The sequence below is a fragment of the Stegastes partitus genome, unplaced genomic scaffold (assembly GCF_000690725.1).
Source record: "Stegastes partitus isolate 25-593 unplaced genomic scaffold, Stegastes_partitus-1.0.2 Scaffold1103, whole genome shotgun sequence".
NCBI classification, from domain to species: Eukaryota; Metazoa; Chordata; class Actinopteri; family Pomacentridae; genus Stegastes; species Stegastes partitus.
Genome location: NW_007578834.1, coordinates 126,807 through 146,879, shown reverse-complemented (window position 1 = coordinate 146,879; position 20,073 = coordinate 126,807). Strand labels below are relative to the sequence as shown.

Here is a 20,073-nt window from a genome sequence, read left to right as displayed (position 1 = left end):
CAAAGCAGTGAGCTGACCTGATGTGCATAGTAATAAAATTCTCACAATAGCAGCACCTCAGTGGCTTTTTAAGTGTAGCAAACAGTCACTATAATCAGTCCAGTGGGGCTAGCGGTAAATGCTCAGCAATATCTGTTGAGACATTAAACTTTGGTGCGAAAACTTTGCCTTTTCTTGTTTTATCTACTGTGCTATTGCAGATTTTCTGTCTTAATTTTCTCGGTGCCTTCTCTGGACACGATTAGGTGCATGATGGTTAATCTATAATGCTACAGAAAACCATCTACAGAGGGCCATTAGCTCTGATGATCACTCTGAATGGTTGGCAATACGAAGCCATCTACGAGGACCCCGAAGTGTAAAACGCTACAATATTCACCTGCACATTAAAGGATCATAAGCCCACATCGCCGATTATTTCATATTCTTTTCACAACCCTGAACATCGGATCAAAAACATCACAAACGGATTCTCGGTAGCAGATGAGCATCTTCAACAAGTCAGACACAACTCATTTTGCATTATTTCTTTATTGCAGATTTCTTTATTTTTTTCTCAATTTTGTTTGTATACATGTCAAGACTCAGTTGAGCAACTTGTACTGCAGTACTGTGAGCAGAATAATGCATGTGAATACAGGAGGTTTGCGGCCCGCGGGAACATTAATACGCTCGCCACGGCTCCACATGTCTTGTTTAATCAAGACGACTTTGATGACCTTGATTGTCACACTGAAAATTTTTCTTAACCGGAGCTTCTTTTATTTATTTTTTTTTTCCCCTTCTTTTAGTCGGTCCTTCGCCATCTGTTCAGACAAAAGAACTGCGGCTATATACGATGTAACCTTGTCCCTTCTCACATACATGGCAACACTAACATATTAAGTGACAAAAACAATGGCTGCAGAACGCCCCTGGGCACAGATACTGCAAAACATGACAGATCACCATGTGAGTGCGTCAGACATCTGCCTATCAAATTGTGTTAGGGAATTAAATATACCATGGTCAAATCAGAAGTGGTGTTAAATGTTGTAAAAAACAAAAAAAAATCACAATTTTATTTATGGCATTTGTGGTCACAACTTGTTTTTTTCACATACTTTTGTTTCATTCATATTTTTTTTAAATTTATTTACAACAGTAAAGTATTGCCTCTTTTCATCAAATAGGCTAATATATACTGACTTTGCTACTTGAAGTTTCAGTGTGTCGTTGTGCTAAACACAACAGTTTTCAGCAGAAACACTTGGACTGCATGAGTTCCCAATTTGAAAACAAGTTAACTGCCCTTTTACCAGGAAATCACACATCTTCTCAGCTAAATGCACTGTCAGAACTAAAGTGCTTCATGAGATTTTTATCCCCAGCGTAAGCTCCCATTCTCTCGGAAACCGAACAAGGGGATACAGATGAGGCTCGTTGGGAAAAAAACACAAAAACAATCTCCAGTTTATGGAGGGCTGATGAGAGAAGCTCAGAGTAAGTGGAGCCCCATTTTTTTTTTTTTTCTGAGTTCAATCTCTCGGAATATGTGATGAGCAGAAATGTGGTGGAGCAAGAACCATTCTCAGCAGACAGGCTCCTTCCACAGAGGATTCAAGACCTTTATTTAGCTCACTTTTCCCCTTTCGCTCACTCGATGAGAGTTGGGTAGACGCTGACGTTATTAACAGACAGAGGTTGCAGGAGGTCCACCTGGTCACAGAGGAGGATTTGGAAGGGTTAACTCAGTGGTTAGCAGTGAGTGGAAGTGTGTGAAGCTCGGAGCTGTGACCTAGCTGCTGCCGCTGCTGCTTCCTGGAGGTTTGAGGCAGTCCTCTGTCACGCCCTGAGAGGCCAGCTCAGACAGAACATTGTCCAAATAGTTGGGGTCAGGGTAGCCGTGGCCCGACAGGTTGGACATCATCTCGGTTTTGTGGTGGATGCCGTTCCACACCACCGTGTCGGGTTCGCCAGTGGTGCTGGATGTTCCCACGGTGAAGATAAGACGACGCATCCACGCCACCTTCAGCAGCTCCAGGACCTTTTAACAGAGAGACAAATGTGAGGTGTGTTTATGTGTGTAGTTTAATATTGAAACAACCATCTGACCATCATTTTGGTTACGGATTTGTCATTTAAGGCCAGCTTCATACTCATCCACAAGGATGTAACTGTTTACACGATTTTTAGCCAAGTCTGCAAGAGTTCATCCAGATCTCTTCACAGTCATCCATGCGCTAAATTCTCTGCTTTCTCATTTTTCACCAAGGCTGGAGTCTCCAGGTCAATATGTTCTCATCTTATCAATTTGTAATGGGTTAGAAAACCACTTCTGTTGCTTTCAGAAGGAGAAAAGTGCTCCATCAACAGCTTTCTGGGATTAATACATTATTTTTGTCAGCAGGAAAAACAGACTACCTGCATTTTGTCAACTTTGAACTTAAACAACCTAAAGGACACTGCTGGGTGTAACTTCTTTAATGTTTACGTAGTCAGCTCTAAACTAATACACACCATGTTGAAGAAGCTGTCAGTGCTGCTGAACGTTGTTAAAAAAATGACTTATGAAGAAGATAACCAGATTAATCAGTCATGGCATAATGGTTTACTGCATTTCTGTCCTGGTATACCGTTACATTGGAATATTACTTTTTGACATGTAACAAACAATAAGGAAATAAAACAAGAAGAACCAGGTACAGCAGATCCTCACTAAGCTTAGTAAACAAAGATCCATACTATATGTCTGGAAAGGAGAAGAAAGAAGCATGCACTTAAATGGACCCGTCTCCACAGTCACATATAAATCAAATAATCACTTCAGTATTTATTCTGTACACAGACAGTGTCCCTGTTGCCGCTGCTAATCCACCAGCAAGTGTCACACTGAAGTGTAATCAAGCACCTTCTTCATCCCAGCGTCTCTCAAAGACCATCTTTTTGTACTTTCTGAGCAGATTTATATTTATACTTTGAGTTCAACATCTAAGTCACCCCACAAATTGAAACACACACACTCTTCAGAGCGATAAAACCAGTGTTTTTTTTTTTTTTTTTTTTTAAATAAATCAAATTTATCTCTTAAGTTATGACCCGACCTCTCTGTCTGAGCACATTGTTTGTTGCCAGTAAGTGAACTCTTTCTTGCTTTAGCCGTGAGGGCTTAAATTCCACCAGCTCCATAAATTTCAAATCTCGTAATTGCATTATCCTTTGGGTTTTTGCAGCTTTGGTTAGACAATTTGAAGGTACCACAATGGACTTGTGATGAACATTTTTGGACGATTTAACAATTGAACAACACAAGGAGAAAATAAGCGTCTGTAAACTGAAAATAATGGTTTGTCACTGCTGTGTGTTGGTTTATCCAGCCAGCCGGATGAATGAACGGCTCAACACATCCCATATAAGCTTTATATGTGCTGTCATCTGCCATTGGAAACAGGAAGCTAAAATGGGATTACGCAACTGCCTTTCATCACGACACACATGTTGTGTGGCTGATGGAAGTGAATAGCGTTCCCTAAACATTACTCTGACTTTAACTGGTGTGAAGCTCCTGCTGTTCACGGCACTGTAGGACAGGCTGTGTGTCCAATTTGGGGATATTTTCATTATCTCAAATCCGTGCAGTACAGGCTGCATCCCACCAGGGACTCTGATGATGGAAGTGAGTCTGAGGCACAGCGCAGATAAACTACAACAAATAATTCAATCCAATTTTCCATTAGCGAATTACATCAGAGATTATTTATAGAAGCTCAAGTGTTGAGCTGCAGTTGGAGATGAGCCACTGATTCACCATGGAAACAGCACAACTTTATAATGAACACAAAATATTCACAACTTAATTACAATCACACATTACAACCCCGGTGGAGCATTATGCAGCGTTTTGGATGAACAGTATTGTAGTTGCATGTACCTGATGTGACTACATTCATTGGTCGTACTGTGCCACATGATGATGAAATGCTGAGATTTATTCCTGGGTGGCCAGTGTGGGACGGTGCGAGTGGACACGGACAGTTAGAGCAGCGATAACTTTGGTACGAGGTGCAATCAAAAAGTTGGGAGTATGTGACTATAAAAAGAAAAGACGATCCCCTACAAAGTAATACTTTTGTGCAGAATACACCGCGCAGGCAAATTTAATTTTGGGCAAGAAAAAAAAAAAAAAGGGAGAATAATCTGCAAGTAAGAAAAGTGGGGAGCGACGGTTGTGTTGTGGCCAAAAACTTGTGCTGGCAAATGTTAGCAGCTGCCACAGCTGAGGCTGATTGCACCGAATGTTTTCCCTCAAACACCTCAGGATGTTACAGGAGAAGTCAGCACGGATGGTCAAATTCAATGTGCACAATCAACTGAATGATGTTTGAATCATGACACAGGAATTTGTACGCAGTAGTAACATAATCTGAACTTTATGAAGGTATTTCTATTTAACTGTAGTGCAGATGTAACGCCTGCACAGAGAGAGCGGACGTGTGTTCCTGTTCTTACCTTCCTCCCCTTGTCGTTGTCCGGTAGGAAACAGAAGCGAGGGAAGCCTCTGCAGGTGTACGGCTGGCCCGGGTTGGGATGCTCTGGGCCCTGGTGGAGCGGCACAGAAATTGACTGATTAATGGAAAGCGATAAAGTTTAATACTACACATCGGCTCGGACAATGAAATAATCTAATAGCTGCTTTTGTAGATGGTTAACAGTAAACCAACAGCTCAATACAAATCACATTTAAGTTCTGGTAACTTGAGATCGGTGGAGAACACACGGCTCTCTGCTGCAGTTCATCTTCGGTCAGGGTTGTAGCAGGACACGGGAAGAAATTAGGCTTTTCCCAGAAGAATGTAATAAAGGAGGTGACTGTGGCTCTATTAGGTGGTAATTTAATAATTAATACTGTTTTTTTTTTTCTCTCGAGATGATAACTACACCTCCTGTTTATCACATGTAATTTGTCCAGAGTGCAGACGTACCTGTATCCCAGGCGGGATGCTGTAGATGATCTGGATGGTGCCACAGTCTGGGTGTCCCGGCAGTGACTGGGCGATGCTGTAAATCTCCATCTTGCCTTTGGGCTGGGTCCCGGTCTTCTCCCCGTAGATTGTCTTACACGAGGGGCACTGCAAGCTGCCGTCCTGAGGAAAAGACACGAGCAGGGACCCTCGTAAACTGAACCGATCGAAACAAACCAGGTAAGTGCTGATCAAATATCCATTGATCGACTTTTGTTTGGCCATTCCTTCTGTCACCGAAACACTGATTTGTCTGAGCAGTTTTTAGGGATGCTTTTTTATGTACGGCATGATGTAGTTATTTGGCATTTGGCTTTAACTCTACAGCTTAAGATTGTCGTAATAATTAATTTTCAGTGGTATGAATATTTCATGAAGTCCCAAAAACCTTGGGACAACCAACATTCACTTTGCTGAGAGTTACATGAGAAGATCGGTTCAGTTTTCGTGTCAGTGTGAGGATAATGAAACTACATCCAGCAACGTGTTAGCTTAGCATAAATATTAGGAGCAAAGAGAAACGGCTAATGAGTTTAAACATGCCGACGCTTCAAGATGACTAATAAAATGAAATCATCCGTCAAATCAAGTCAGACAGGAAAGGAGGAGATGTTTGGAGGTGCAGCAGTTAGTCAGCTAAACAGGAAGAACATTAATCAGCAACTATTTTTACTGATATAATGGTTGAAGTCAGTTTTTTAAGCAAAAATGCTAAATATTTGATGAGTTTTAGGTTCAGAGAATTCATTCTGTCTTTAAGTAAAGTGAAGGGTTGGTCAGAAAAACATCTAATGGCGTAAACCTGAGCGCTAAGAAAGTGTAATTTTTCATTGTTTGTATTTTGATATTTTATAGACAGAACATTAGAACATTAGAACTGGAGATTCATCCATAATGAAAATAACTGTTAGCTGCAGCCCTGTTGTATTACCACAGAGGTCACACACTTTTTGTCTACCAGCTGTCTCGTGACAGAGTGGAAGTCTTGTCAAACCAGTGACTATTTAAGATAAAGAACAAGAATGTTTCCCTAAAATGTCAAGACTATTCCTTTAGGACAACCGCTCCATCACACTGAACATCATTTGCCTTCTGTCACACTAATTTACAGACAGTCTGTACACATGACGGCTTCACGCTACAATGTGACTTTGACAATAACAATTTGTCCGCAGCCCTGTACCTTAGTTCCGTTATTGTACATGGCCAGCATGCAGAGCATATGCAGGGTGTGTCCGCATTTGATGAATTTTCCCACAGTGTCTGGCAGGATGCTCTGGCCTCCCTCCTCCGTGGATGGTGTCTCGTAGCCGGATGGATTGGACAGTTGATCCATGCAGATAATACAGTCCTGAGGGGGACACAAGGAACTCTGTGTTTACTGCAAAACGACACAGTGCAAACTCATTTGTTTATCTATTGTAAAGTCAGCAATAGTGTGAACAATCTGTGGGAAACGTCTCTATTTATGTTGCTGTGAGGTCACACTTCAGCACTTGACGATACAAGAGAGTAGAAATTATTATTTTATGTCTTTCATATCTGGAAAGAGAAAAGTACTTACCTCATCTGGCACGCCGGCCACCACCTCCATGTAGCGCTGAATCACCTCCTCGGGTCTCTGAGACGAGGCTGAAAGAGGGACAGAAGGAGAAAATGCAAAGTAATGAACAAGCTCCAACAAAGCTGCCACACAAAAAGGAGATTCTGGTGACATGGGATAAAAATGATTTTCTTCAGAATGACCAGTACTTCACAATCTCAATTTAGAATTATAGTGAAACATTTGCCATGGAAGCTGGTCCTGTAACCTCTTCATATATTCAAAAAAGCGTGTTACAACTACTGTAAACCGTGCAAATACATACAGCACAAAGACGGAGTGAACGCATGAAGACAGAATGAAGCACACAGAGTTGATGGGCAGCATGAGGGATGGATACAGACACTGACTGCATCTCGCTATCGTTCCCTTTCGCACACATGTTGAGTGTCAAGTCTGTTTAGGAAGCAAAAATTCTGCGAGCTGACTGCACGGCTCACCTTCAATCGTCATTCTGAGGATATCGCACAAGACAGCTCAATTTCATTCCAGATTCTAAGAAATTACAAGGTTGGCTAAATCTTCCCAGCTGAGAAATGAGACCAAAAATAAAAAAAAAAAGTCTTCATTGATCTGTTTCCAGACGTAAACACTTGCTACGCTCCCTACGTCTGATATGATGCTTTCTCCTGTTGATTTCAAGTGAGTTGGGAAAGTGGCAAACAATGAGAGTGGAAGAAACATAATCTGTGGTCATGACAACGCAGAGATGAGGGGGGGAAAAAAAATAATTTAAAAAATCAGGCAGAAACAAAAAGGCAGCAATGAAATGAAGTTCATTACACGGATGAGCGACAAAGCACGGAAGACAATTCAAATTAGCCGAGCCGTGCCAAAACACACAGCTTTTTTGTTTTGTTTTGTTTATTTGAGTGTATTAACGAAAGTCCGTTTAATACACACCAAACCTGACTGATATTATACAACAGCTGATGATTGTTTTCATTACTAGTTAACCTTCTTACTCTCCTGGTTAATTATTTGGTCTATATAACATCAGAAAACTGTGCAATGCTTTCGAGAGCCCCGAATGTCTCGTTTCGAAGCTGAAACCGTTGACTTTTAGCCATTTTTGAGCGCAATTGTTGCAGCTGTGTACTGCAGCATCAGCTTCTGCACCAAAAATTCAAACGTGAGTGAACACACGGACGGTGATTTGGTGATGGATACACGAGTGACAAATGGAATTAAAACTTTAGATTAAAAACTTAGAAGAAGTGCTGCTACACCCTGAGTTCCCAGAGCAGCTTCAGTGCTTCTTGGCAGGATATTCCCTCATTCCTTTCTTTCTCTTTTTGGAGGAATCTAGTGACTGTGAAGGCCATTCCTATCATCACCCTGCGTCTGCATTTCTTGCTTCTCCACTCATTTATTCAGGTTTTTCCTTTACTTTGCCCCCCCCCCCTCTGTACAGAAATGTGGTTAGACTTGAAATAACTCTGTCAAAGATGGAAGTTTTGCTACGTATTCTAATGCTGCATTTACACAAATGAAAGCAGTGCTTGCACCAGTCCACTTTTTTCACCTTCTTCTGTGAAGATGGTGCTGCTTCTTGCATCTCTGAGAGCTGAAAAAAAAAGACTAAAGAGATGAACTACTTCAGCAGAAAAGCCACTTAACAGCTGTCTGAGTCTTACAAAAAAAAAAATCAGGTAAAAGTACATTTACTGGCTGCACCAAATGCAAAAGTGGATTAGTGTAGGCACGCCTGATCGACACGTGAAAACAAATGAAAGTGAGTTGATGCAGGATGAAATGATCCTCAAGCCTGTGGAGATGAAAAGTGGACCAAAAGGACAATGGCGGAGGAGAAAGAGGTGGATTCAGGGCTGGTGGCGTGGTGGTAGCTACCTCTCCTGTGCTGCCTCTTTGCTCTCCTAACTGAACTGCTGCTGCTGCTGCTGCTGCTGCTGCTGTGGGGCTTGCTGGGCCTGCTGGCTGGGGGGAGGAGAGGAGGAGGAAGAGAGAAAGGAGGAGCAGGTTGCTGCTGCTGCTGCTGCTGAAGCTGCTGTTGTTGTTGTTGTTGTTGTTGTTGTTGTTGTTGTTGTTGCTGCTGCTGCTGCTGAGGGAGGGGGGCAGAGGTGAAGTGCACGCCGAGTCCCACTGCTGACATCAAAATGGAGGCCATGCCTGGAGCGGGGTGGGGTTAGGGTAGGTAGGGTGGGGTTGGTTGGAGGCGGGATGGGGGCAGAGTGGGGCAGGTGAGAGCAAGTGGAGATATGCAGGAGTAGAAAGGAACAAATCAAAGGTATGAGAAATGTAGCAGCAGCTGAAGCTTCCACTGCGACCCTCAGACACAAAACACTGGAGTCAGACACGGCAGAGAACTTTCAAATCACAACCAAACCGCTTGTGTTTGACTCTGAACCTCGAAACCTTCCCATAAGTTTGAAAGACAAGCTATATTCTTTAAAAAGTTGGCCAAAATGACACCATTTATCAGAGCTGGAAAGTGTAAGAACAGAAAGCTTTCCGATCACCTTATTTCAAAAAAGTTGCCAAAAATAAACAATTTTCTCCAAAGAGATTCAGTAAAAACAAAAAAAATAATCTAACTCCTCAGCACAAGCATGAAACCATAAATGACTGAGCAGCGACCGGCAGTCACGTGACAAAAAAATCTGGGTTTTTTTTGTTGTTGTTTTTTCAAATGTGAATTGGGGTGAACTGCAGGCTGTGTTTACACAGAGCAGAAAGGAGACACGTTTGGAAACAAATTAAATACATAAGTAGTCAAATCCAAATCCAATCCAAATCATGTAAAGTCATTTTTTTCAGCATTAATAACACCTAACACCAATTTTTTTGTTAAACGAATAAACAAAGACAGTTTTTTCTTTTTTTACGGCATTATAACTGCACAGAAAGCATTTTGAGTTCTCTCTACTTCTAGTCATGGTTGTGCTGTTTGCATAACTTTATATTGCAGTAAAAAAAATAGCCTACAGTGAATTAAAACATCCATCCATCATCTATACACTGCTTCATCCTCACTGGGGTTGCAGGGAGCTGGAGCCTATCCCAGCTGACTCAGGGTGAAGGCAGGGGACACCCTGGACAGGTCACCAGTCTATCACAGGGCTACACTTAGAGACAGACAACCAAGCACACTCACATTCACACCTACGGACAATTTAGAATCACCACTTAACCTCAACATGTTTTTGGACCTTGTGGGAGGAACCCGGAGAACCCACGCTGCACGGGGAGAACATGCAAATTAAAACATGACTGGATCAAAAATAAATAAAAAATGCCCAGAAACTGCTCGGGGTTAACAAAGCAACCTGGTTTATTTGTGTCTATGAATCAGAGTCCTTCTGTCTCTTATTTTTGATCCCTGCTTTAAGCTCATTTTCAAAGTGGGACTATTCTTGTAGAGTTAGCCTAAATCTCCTGAGCTAAGTGCAAACTACATGTTGTCCTGGAGTCTGGAAAAGATTCACTGAGAACCAACGGTTGCCCAGAAGCTTAAAGTCTCACCAGTCAGGCAGCGAACTGTGGGGAATGATTTACACGGCAGACAGCAACAATCCCTGTGAACAGCTTGGCAATGTAAACTAAAAGTTGCAGTTAAGTGTTATTACTTCAAGGAAGTGAAAATTAGTATTTTTGGAACCAACAAGAAACAAGAGACGTTCTTCTTTTCAATTTAGTGCAATCAGGAGTTTTTGCAGCTGCAGTCTTGCTTCGCCTGCTACAGTGGTTAAAGTTAGCTCATAGCAGAAGCAACATCATGTTTTCATTCAATGATTCAATAACTGCTGCTGCTGTGCACTTAAACTGATTATATTTTAGTGAAGAGTTTAGCTGAAACCTGACAATGTTCTCAGTATAGCTGCCTTGGCATCCAGCTGAAATCAAGGGGAATCCAGGGACACCCTCAGCAGTGCAACTTGAATGTAAAAAGCTACAGCTGTCTGCCACTTGGTGATGGATTCACCTAAAACGTCGTTCTGCACCTGCTTCCTGCAAAGCTAACCCAAGCCGCCTTAGACCAGCACAGATTAGCAGCATTTGTGGTTTGAAACACGTAAATTCAACCTCCAGCAGCAGGAAAGGCGGCAGTATTTATTCTACGTGCCTGACAAAACAATCAAGTGTATAAAGCATTGCGCTGATTACCATTAATGTTCATTACTGACTAATGAGCATTAAAACTGTACATTCGGAGAAGACACCGCACGAGTGACCTTCCATTTTAAATGATTCACTCAGGTCTCGGTTCGGCGCTTTTCTCTAATGAGGTTCTGGTCCACTGGCTTCCTCCAAGTTGATTGTATTGATTCAGTCAGCTTATCACAGCCCAGAACCTGCCTTAGAATTTAGAGGTGTGCAGCAGAGAGAGAGAATAAAAAGCAGTGGCTTTCAGTTTTGCCGCTGTATGACGACTATAACCTGCTGGCGTGCGGCACCACGCTGCACTCAGACTTCACTAGTGCAGGAAAAGTCATTAAATATGCGACTCATTCAAAGGTTGAAATTAATGTACGGAATTTTCAAAGACAAACACAATGGCTCCGTATGCAAGAATATCAAAAACAGGATGCTTTGTAATTATGAATCTGAGATCCATGTACTTAAGAAGCCTTTGACTGTAACGAGGATCTCATTGTTCCGACATTAAATCATGGTGTTATCTTGATTTGGCAGCACAGATCTTTTCTCTGAGGAAGTTTCCCATCATCTTGAGTTAATATCACACTGTTAGACAATTAAAATCCTTTGACATCCAATTACACTTTTACTAATGTCGATGTATTTAGATAAACAGGCAAACTGTGATTAAGGTGCGGTAGCTCAAATGCATCCTTTGTCTTCCTCTTATCCATTGTTGGGTCATGGTGGCAGCAGTCTAAGCAGGGACTTCTAGACGTCCCTCTCACTGGCAGCGTTTTCCAGCTCCTCCTGTGGGATCCCAAGGCGTTCCCAGGCAAGATGAGATATCTAATCCCTCCAGCGAGCTCTGGGTCTACCTCTGGGTTTCCTCCCAGTAGCCTGGAAAAACCTCCAAAGGAAGCTGCCCAGGAGGAATCAGATGACCCAGTGTTGTCAGCTGACCTCCTTTTGATGCAAAGGAGCACTCCGAGCTCCCTCAGGACATCTGAGCTCCTCATCCTGTCTCTACGGCCGAGCCCAGCCACCCCACGGAAGAAACTCATTTGGGCTGCTTGCATCTCACTCCGCTGGTCACTACCCAGAGCTCATGACCAGGTGAAAGTTGGAACGCAGATGGACTGGTTAATCGAGAGCTTTGCCTTCCGGCTGTGCTCCCTCGTCACCACGACGGTCCAGTGCAACGCCCCGAATTACTGCCGACGCTGCACTAACCTCCTGTTCGTTTCACGCTCCATTTTACCGTCACTTGCGAACAAGATCCCAAGACACTTAAAGTCCATTGCTGGGGGGAGAAACTGTTAGCTCATGGCTGTATCTTATTATCACACATAGAGGCTGTGAAGCATCCCGAATAAAGATTTTGTCAGATCTGATTCACATTTAAACATGATGAAATGACAAAAATGATCTTGCATTATGTTGACGCCAGTGAGCTGAGCAGAATGAGTATGCAGTATGCAATGCATTGTGAATACTTGCTGTCCAAGCTGAGGCACATTTTAACTCAACTTTGACGTTCTGTGTGTGTGTTTTTTTTGACAAATTTAGAATTCTTTGAGGAAGAACTACGGAGCAGGAACCTCGGAGATGCTTCCAAGAAGCATATAAACAAAGCTACAAAAGGAAACTATTCTATAAGACATGAAGCAGGCCACTGTGCTGACAGGAAAATGAAATATACATTTGTTTTGGTATCTTAGGATTCTGAATGTTAAGTTTAAGGAAATTAAAACAGCAATTCTGAAAAAGAAATCTGAGAGCCTTATAGAATGCGATCCTTAGATGTTTGTAAATGTCACTCAGACATTTAGCACATAATTAACTCACATGCAACACATTCAGCTATCTCAAAGTCATGATCACAAGAGCTGAAAAGAACCCGCTGGCTTGGTTTTGCTATGAATTTTGGTTTTTTGTTTTTGTCTACATCAGCATTCAAATTATCTATCAGAAACGCTGCTTGAATGAGGGCATTCCACTTCCAGAGACGTACTGTTCTGTAACAGCACTCCCACCTCTTATGTTGTTCAGCTCTGACACATCAATCAGAAATCAGTGCTGGGTGGAGCTGTGGGACAACCGCTGTCTTACAGGATCAAGACTGAAAGCTGAAGTTAATCAATGCCTTTTGCATCCACAGAGACGAATGCTTTGTACTGAACGGTGAATCTAGTGTAGGCTCACAGTAAAAACAAGCCTGTGTGGAGGTTGTTTTGTTGTATACTGCTGTGACAAACGGGATGATATCAGGTTTTTTGTTTTTTTTCTTCGTCTCCCACCATGTGGTGAATGGAAGCCTCTCTCCGATGTTTGCATCTGAGGTGCGTTCGGCTGCCTCCCTCCTGCTTTTTCTGACATGTTATTCCTAAACAGACTGACACTCACTAGACAAATGTGCAGAAGTGGCATCTGAAACGCTACCCGCCGAACAAAACCTGCTACCAAAAATCGAAAGCGTGGGGCAGAGCAGGCCAGAGAGCGGAGGCTGCGCTGAGGATGGATGGTTAGTGACCCGTTTACCTGCCAGGGCAGAGCTCACGCTGGTGGATCCGTTCAGCTGCACAGAGATGGAAGGAACACTGGAGGGCAGAAAACACAGACGGAGGCGTCCGGTCAGTTAAGAAAACAACAACAATGAACCACACAGCAAAAACAAAACAAAGAGCTGGAGACATTAGATTTGACACCAGATCAAGACAAATAAAATAAAATAAAACCTGCCTTCGAGGTTTTAAACTGACCATCTTCAGACAGTGAGTGACAATAACTCAGTATTGACTGCATGTGCATGGTGCAACGAGGGAGTCGATATATTGATGGGTATGTCCCCAACCAATCTGTTTACTGTGCAAAACAGCCTTCGAGGAAAACAAATGAGTCGCTGTCATCCCTGAAGTATGAACCGAAACCAGGCTGCAACTTTAAAGCTGGGGTAGGCAGTGATTTATGTTTTTTTTTTTTTTTTTAAAGCATTATTGAGCAAAAATCCCATAATAACTTTTCAGCATATTGTGACTCAGGAGAGTAAACTAGACTCCTGCATCTCTTCTTGGCTCTGTTTGTGGTTAAAACTGTAGCCAGCGATGGGACACTTTAACCAATCACAGAGCTTGTCATATAGAGCACATGGTTCCTATTGGCTGTTCTACAAATACAGATACATCAAGAAACGTTGCTGTCCCAGCTTGTCTAACAACTGCATACACTGCATAGTAACCCCTCCCCCAAAAAGAAAGAATGTTTAAAAAGAGAATCTGACAATAATGATATTAAAAAGCTATGCCATTATCAGCAAAGTGTACTCATAGGATTTGGATTTCTATATTCTGAGCTTCTTCTTCTTCTTCTTCTTCTTCTTCTTCTTCTTCTTCTTCTTCTTCCTGGAAAACTAAGCTGCTATTTACCTGTAATATCTAAATGTGTTGTAGTGGTTGGTTAGATTGTAGAGGTAGATTTAGCATGCAAGCTAAAAGTGTCAATGCTAATGGTTGCTAAATGCTTCTGCTAAACATAACCAAAGGCTCATGGTTGCACTTGTGGTTAAATCATGTTGAGGAAGGTTGTATTTTCAATTGTGTTTTCTGCCTCTTCCAGATTTCTGCCTCCCGCAGCTTTAACTGTGCAGATCAGTTACTTTCTCTGGTAATACTTAAGTCTATAAAAAGGCAGAAATGGTGAAAAAGACCTTTGGAAGATCCCCAAAGCTCAAAGCACTTGTTTCGCCCAAGTCCAAAAAGCCATGTAAATTTAATTTAAAATAATATACAACTGAGTAGCAGCAAATCCTCACAGTTTAGAGGCTGGAGCCAGCAAGTAAACAGCAAGCAGGGATTTCTGTAACTCAACTAATCGTCTCGGTGTGTTTACTTTTGCAGGCGCTGACTTCTAACACAAACAAGACCCGGCGTGATAGTTGCAAGAAACATGCCAACACATGAACCAACCTGTGAAAAACACAAAAATCACTGAGTGGATGTTCTTAACCTCATAGATGACAAGGTAGCACAACAGAAGGAAATGTGTTGCAGATAATGTGAGGCCCCTATAACATCAGCGAAAAGGAGGCAGTGGGTCACACACCTTGAATCTGGACTAGAATGGCTGCAATAGCTGCATTAATGCCATGAAATGTACTTACAAAGACATGAATGGTGCAAGAAAAGACTGTCAAACACGAGAGCGAGCTTCTATTTGCACTCTACCAACAGGCCACTTGGTCCAAGTCAATAAAGATGCAGATTCTAAATAGCCAGAGGTCTATTAGGCTGTAAGACAACATTATACATGCGCTTACCTCGTTATTATAGTAACACCTCAAAGAGCAATTATTAAGTGCAAGTTCATAACACAGACCAATAGGCAGAGAACATCCAGGATTTTACTATACTAATATTAATTTCCTGTGGCTGAGAACAGACTGCATAAAACTCAGTGTGGAAGAAAATTAGAGCCCAGAGAAAGTGAAAGTGAACTGCTCATTCATTATACCACTTAAGTAAGTCATTTGTCTTTGAAAGCAGTTTTCTGTGCCATTAGGAACAAAAAAGAAGGGAGGAAAGAGATGACAAAGACAAGAGTCACGGGAACCGAGCCAAAGCAAACATGCCACCGAACTGCTGGAGCTACAGATCAGCTTTTGCTATTCCTGTTTTACAGGACAGGTCAACGTGGAGACAGACAGGAAAGACAAAGAGGAAGGGGATAGAGGACATGTGCATTCTCGGGCAGCTGAGTCAGGAAAACACCTCACTGCTCCCGTTTTCTTCATCTGTCTGTATTAAACACAAGGCAAAACAACGACAGAGATGTCAGGTACCAACCTTAACCCGTTGGCACTGGTCGAGCTGGTCAGGAGCGGTGCGGGAAGTTGACTACCAGAGGCAGGTGGAGGCCAGGGGCTGCCCCAGGACATTCCACCGACGGAGAGGGGTCTCCTTGGGTACGGCGAGTACACTGAAGTAGGGTGAGCCGCTGCAGCCCTCCCCGTCCCCTGGAGACTCGGCCGGTTCAGACTCCCCGACGAAAAGGAATGTCGTGAACGGCTGGGCATGGGTCCTGTGCTGCTGTGGCTCAAACACTGCTGGCAGGAGCAGGCAGGGCCTGAGGGGATGGCCGGGGGACCAGAGGAGGCCAGCGGGTAGGGGAGGTTGCACTGCCGTCGCACCTGCCGCCTGAAGCCCGTCGATTTGTTCACTTGGGCCAGAGATGTCAGATCCACGATGTAATTGTATCCATGTGGGCCCAAGTCTGCCGTGCCTTGGCGGGCCTGATAGCTGTGCTCCAAAAGGATAGAGGTTCGAGTCTCGTATGGAGTCCATCCTCCTTCGTCATTGGCCCATTCCCAGTAAACACCACTGCCCAGGCCTGAGGACTGGGCGAACAGAGATCGACGTACTGATCGTGTCTTTCCTGAAAACACAAGAAGGATTCTTGAAGTATAAACCAAATCAAAGCTACAGTAGGCAAATCTTTGACATGAAAAATACCTATTTCCTGCAGCCAAACCCCCAAAGTAGCATATGCAAAGTACCCATTCTCACAGCTAAGACTATGTAGCTGTCAGAATCAGAATGGTTTTGAATGCCAAGCAGGATTTCACATATCAGGAACTGGACATGGTGTTTTAGTGCATGACCAGAAATGCTTAAAGTAGAAGCTCAAGTGGAAACATGTAAAGATGGTTAAATGATTTAAAAAGTGCTGCAAGACAATTAAGATGCAATGTAAACACCATAACTCTTGTCATGGTGTGAACTGATCCTTCAGCTCAGTTATTTATCTAAGCTCATCGCTTTATGCTTCAGAGCATCTTTACCATGACTTGGAGGAGCTGCTGCCCTTCAATCAAACTACTCAGCAACAATCAGCTGAGCTAAAAGCACAATAACGTGCTAATTTCAAACAATGTGAGGAGTTACAGCAACGTTATGTGACTAAGTGAACCAAGATGACACATTTAGCTCTGATGCCAAAGTCCAGTAACATTGTGAAGCTAATCTTAGCCTGCATCTCTGTAAACACTCATCAAAACAACAGCGCCCCTGCATGCTAACGCTAAGAAGCTAACGTTACAGGGCCTGAGACATTCACAGGGTTTGACGCTCAGCGGGACAAACGATCACGAATTAAGGTGGAAGCTGGGTTCTAAACGCCACGACGAGCTCAATATGTTCACCTGTGTCCTGTCGAAACTGCTTCAAGCTCGGTATGTCAATGAGGTAAGGCGACAGGCTGGGGTCTGATTGTCCGAGGCAGATGCTCGTTGAGCCGGGTGCCCCTCCTCTCTGGCCCCGCGGTGACAGACACCGCTCGATGTAGGCGCTCACTTGGCCGCTGTAAGGCCGCCAGTAGCCCAGGTCGTCCTGCCATTCCCACACCGCTATCATGGGCTGAGATGGTCCGACTGATCCCGACGGCGTGGCTGACACGGAGGGCCCGTTCCTGGAGCCGTTCACCCTGGCACAGGAGCCAGACACAATCGCCATGTTCGCCGTGAGCTAGCTTGGAGCTAACAACAACTCGTTCTGGTTAGCTGGATTGTGGCTACGACGGAGACAAAGTCTGCTAGCTAGGCTAGCTGGGCTCGCTAAAAAATGCCATTACACATCTGTTAACACGCCTTTGAGGAAGCTGCGAGGTGAGGATCAAATGTTAGACAGCCTAGGTGAACATTTAGGTGCATGTTGACAAAGCTGATGCATTCAGAGGCTGAGCAGGACCAGGACAAGGCTAGCTTTGTGACAGCGTTGCCAGGGATCCTTCCTCCGCTGCTGCTGCCTTCATGGACCATCGGAAATACCGCAACTCAGCGCTCGATTGCAGGAACCAACCATCAAAGCTTTTCGACATTCATCTTCTTCTGGTGAGCTGTGCGGCAGACTACACTCAGCATAGAAAGGTCGCTGCCATCCACAGGCCATCTGTAGAACTACACCTACACAGTTAAGGCCATTTGTAGAGTCCAGCACGGTGGAGAAGCACAATTACAGATTTCGTTGCTTCAGGGTTGAGCACTGATTTCAATGAATGATTTATGACTCCAGTTTTCTGACAGCTCTGCTTGCGCGAGGCTTCTCTCTGTGTGATAGTTTCAGTCAGGGCATGGTTCACAGTTTCTGCCTCTCAACAGATGCATTTTCCATCAGGGTTCTTACCCACATCCACATTGTTCCTCCTGCTGTTCTGTTATTTGACACGTGTTTCAGTGCAGTGAAGGTTGCACTGAAAAACAAACTACTCTTTTTTAATTTTTTTTTTAACCAGCAAAACTTTGCTATTCCTTGCTGTGTTAATCTCTTACATTGGGCCCTTCTACAGTTGTGCTTCCAGATCTATAACTTGTAAAACATTCATTGTATAAAGGTAAAGTTTTTCATGGCTTCACTAAATATAATAAAGTTATAGTAAATAAACAAATCAGCTGTCTCTGAGAAGGTTTAGGGGGAAACCTTGTTTCTGATTTGGTTAATTTGATATAAACTTATTCACTTTCTACATGTGCTGGGACCCATAAAAACCCCACAATGTTCACTTTAACAAGTAATTCAAGGGGCCTATTTATTATTAAATGCATGGTTGGAGGATAAACAAATAAATTTACTGATTTAATAAAAACGTTTAAATTGAAAACATTATTTTGATGGGTTGGCTTGTACATTATAATGTTGTTTATTGCACCAACTCAATATTTGGTGCAATTTAAGCTCAAATTTCTGCATAAACTGTTTAAAATCTGCACTCAAGATGAGGCAACTTAATAGAATTGGTTTAAAAACTTGTTTTTTTCTTCTTCTAGTTTGTTGTTTGAACATCATTTCATTAGAAGAAGAAACTATTGCACGATTTATTTTTGTGTATTGCAGCTTCTCCGTTATTTAGATTCTTGACACCATCAGGTCGATTCTGCACATAATTTGCATTTTTCGTCAAATGATTACGAACGAACATCACAGGATCATCTGTATGCTTCTTCTTGATTTGCTCTGATGTGGCTGTCCAACCTGATGCCACGAAACTGCAGATAAGTGTACTTTGGAGCCACTGCCTCCAATTTCTTTAACCAAAAGAGCCTCACATGTTTCATGAGTCAATAGTCAGCAAGAACAATCAATAACTCAGGGTTAAAATCAACTAACCTTCTTTATAAGTCCATCCAGCCTCTCTCATGTGTTCCATGTGTTAAACTAAAGACTCCTCTTATACAATCTGGTGTCATTTTTATAGAAATCAACAAGAATTAAATCAAATTCAGGGTAGTTTCTTGGTGAACTCTGGACCCTTAAATCAATTTTGGATTATTCTTTCTGTCAATAACACATAGACAGCCTTCATCCCTTGGTGATGGTAAAAGGTGATGACTTATTTAATATCCTGTGTCACAACTGACAAAAAATACACCTTCGAAGCTTAATCCACAAATATTTAAAATAAAAACATCCTGTTTTACTGTATTTTGCAAAAGCTTTGAGTGCATAAACCTCCTCATATCCAAAACCATGGCTTACAATGAAGGTTGCCTTCTTCTTTTCTACCATCCCCCTGCATCTTTATTTAAATGAAATTAGCTTCCCTCAGCAGCATCTCTGCCCTCAACTGGAGATGAACAAGTATGACATGAATGACAGTCCAGCTAAAAGTAAACAACAGCCTTCTGATGGATGCTTCAGTAATTAAATTCAAACATTAAAACATATTCATTAAAACAAAAATCAGCCTAAAAAGATGGAAACAGTTCAGTCTTTGTAGGTTTCCTGGTTTGATGACTCAAACCGTTTTTTATAGTCATCAGCTACAACTCATCAAAACCAAAGTCTGTGGACTAAATCTATAAATCAGGCTCAACTAAACTGCATGCTGGCCAGCACAAGTGAAGCCAAATCGATATATCGAGCACTAAAGATGACAATAAACTGCTTTCTGAGCCGCGATCCTGGACCTAGTTTGTCAGAAGTGTCTTCATTAAATGCACATATATGATTATAGGAGTGGACAGCGCTGGCACCGGCATGAACATTGTTTAAATTGGTGGCCAAGTGGGAATTGAGCATTCCATTTAACCCGTGAAGTGACACATAATCGATAGCTAAATCCATGGTAAGCACTCTCCAAATGGCAAATATAATAACGCAAGGTAAGAAAAAGAGCATCTGATGTTGCAGTGTGAAACTAATATCATTCGCTTGTGGAATATATCTGTGATCCAAAGTTTTTGCCAGATTTCTGCCTTCACCCAAACGAAACGGAGAAAATTGGAACCTGAATGTCATTTAAAAATATGACAGAAACAGCATCCCTTTAATTACCCGCAGACCTCACAGCAATCAGGTTTCTCTGATGCTGAGTTAAACGAGC

The 20,073-nt window shown here is 42.6% G+C and overlaps 1 protein-coding gene across 1 annotated transcript; it reads right to left on the bottom strand.

Annotated features, from left to right (window-relative positions):
- Window positions 1-512: 512 nt before the first annotated feature.
- dtx2 (deltex 2, E3 ubiquitin ligase) lies at window positions 513-17,607 on the bottom strand. Its single transcript, XM_008296141.1, has 8 exons — window positions 16,898-17,607; window positions 15,543-16,131; window positions 13,243-13,301; window positions 6,565-6,632; window positions 6,184-6,351; window positions 4,962-5,123; window positions 4,489-4,578; window positions 513-2,026 (listed from the first exon to the last, which is right to left on the bottom strand). Exons 1-8 carry the CDS (start codon window positions 17,205-17,207, stop codon window positions 1,778-1,780), a joined length of 1,695 nt encoding a protein of 564 aa, XP_008294363.1. The 5' UTR covers window positions 17,208-17,607; the 3' UTR covers window positions 513-1,777.
- Window positions 17,608-20,073: the final 2,466 nt, after the last annotated feature.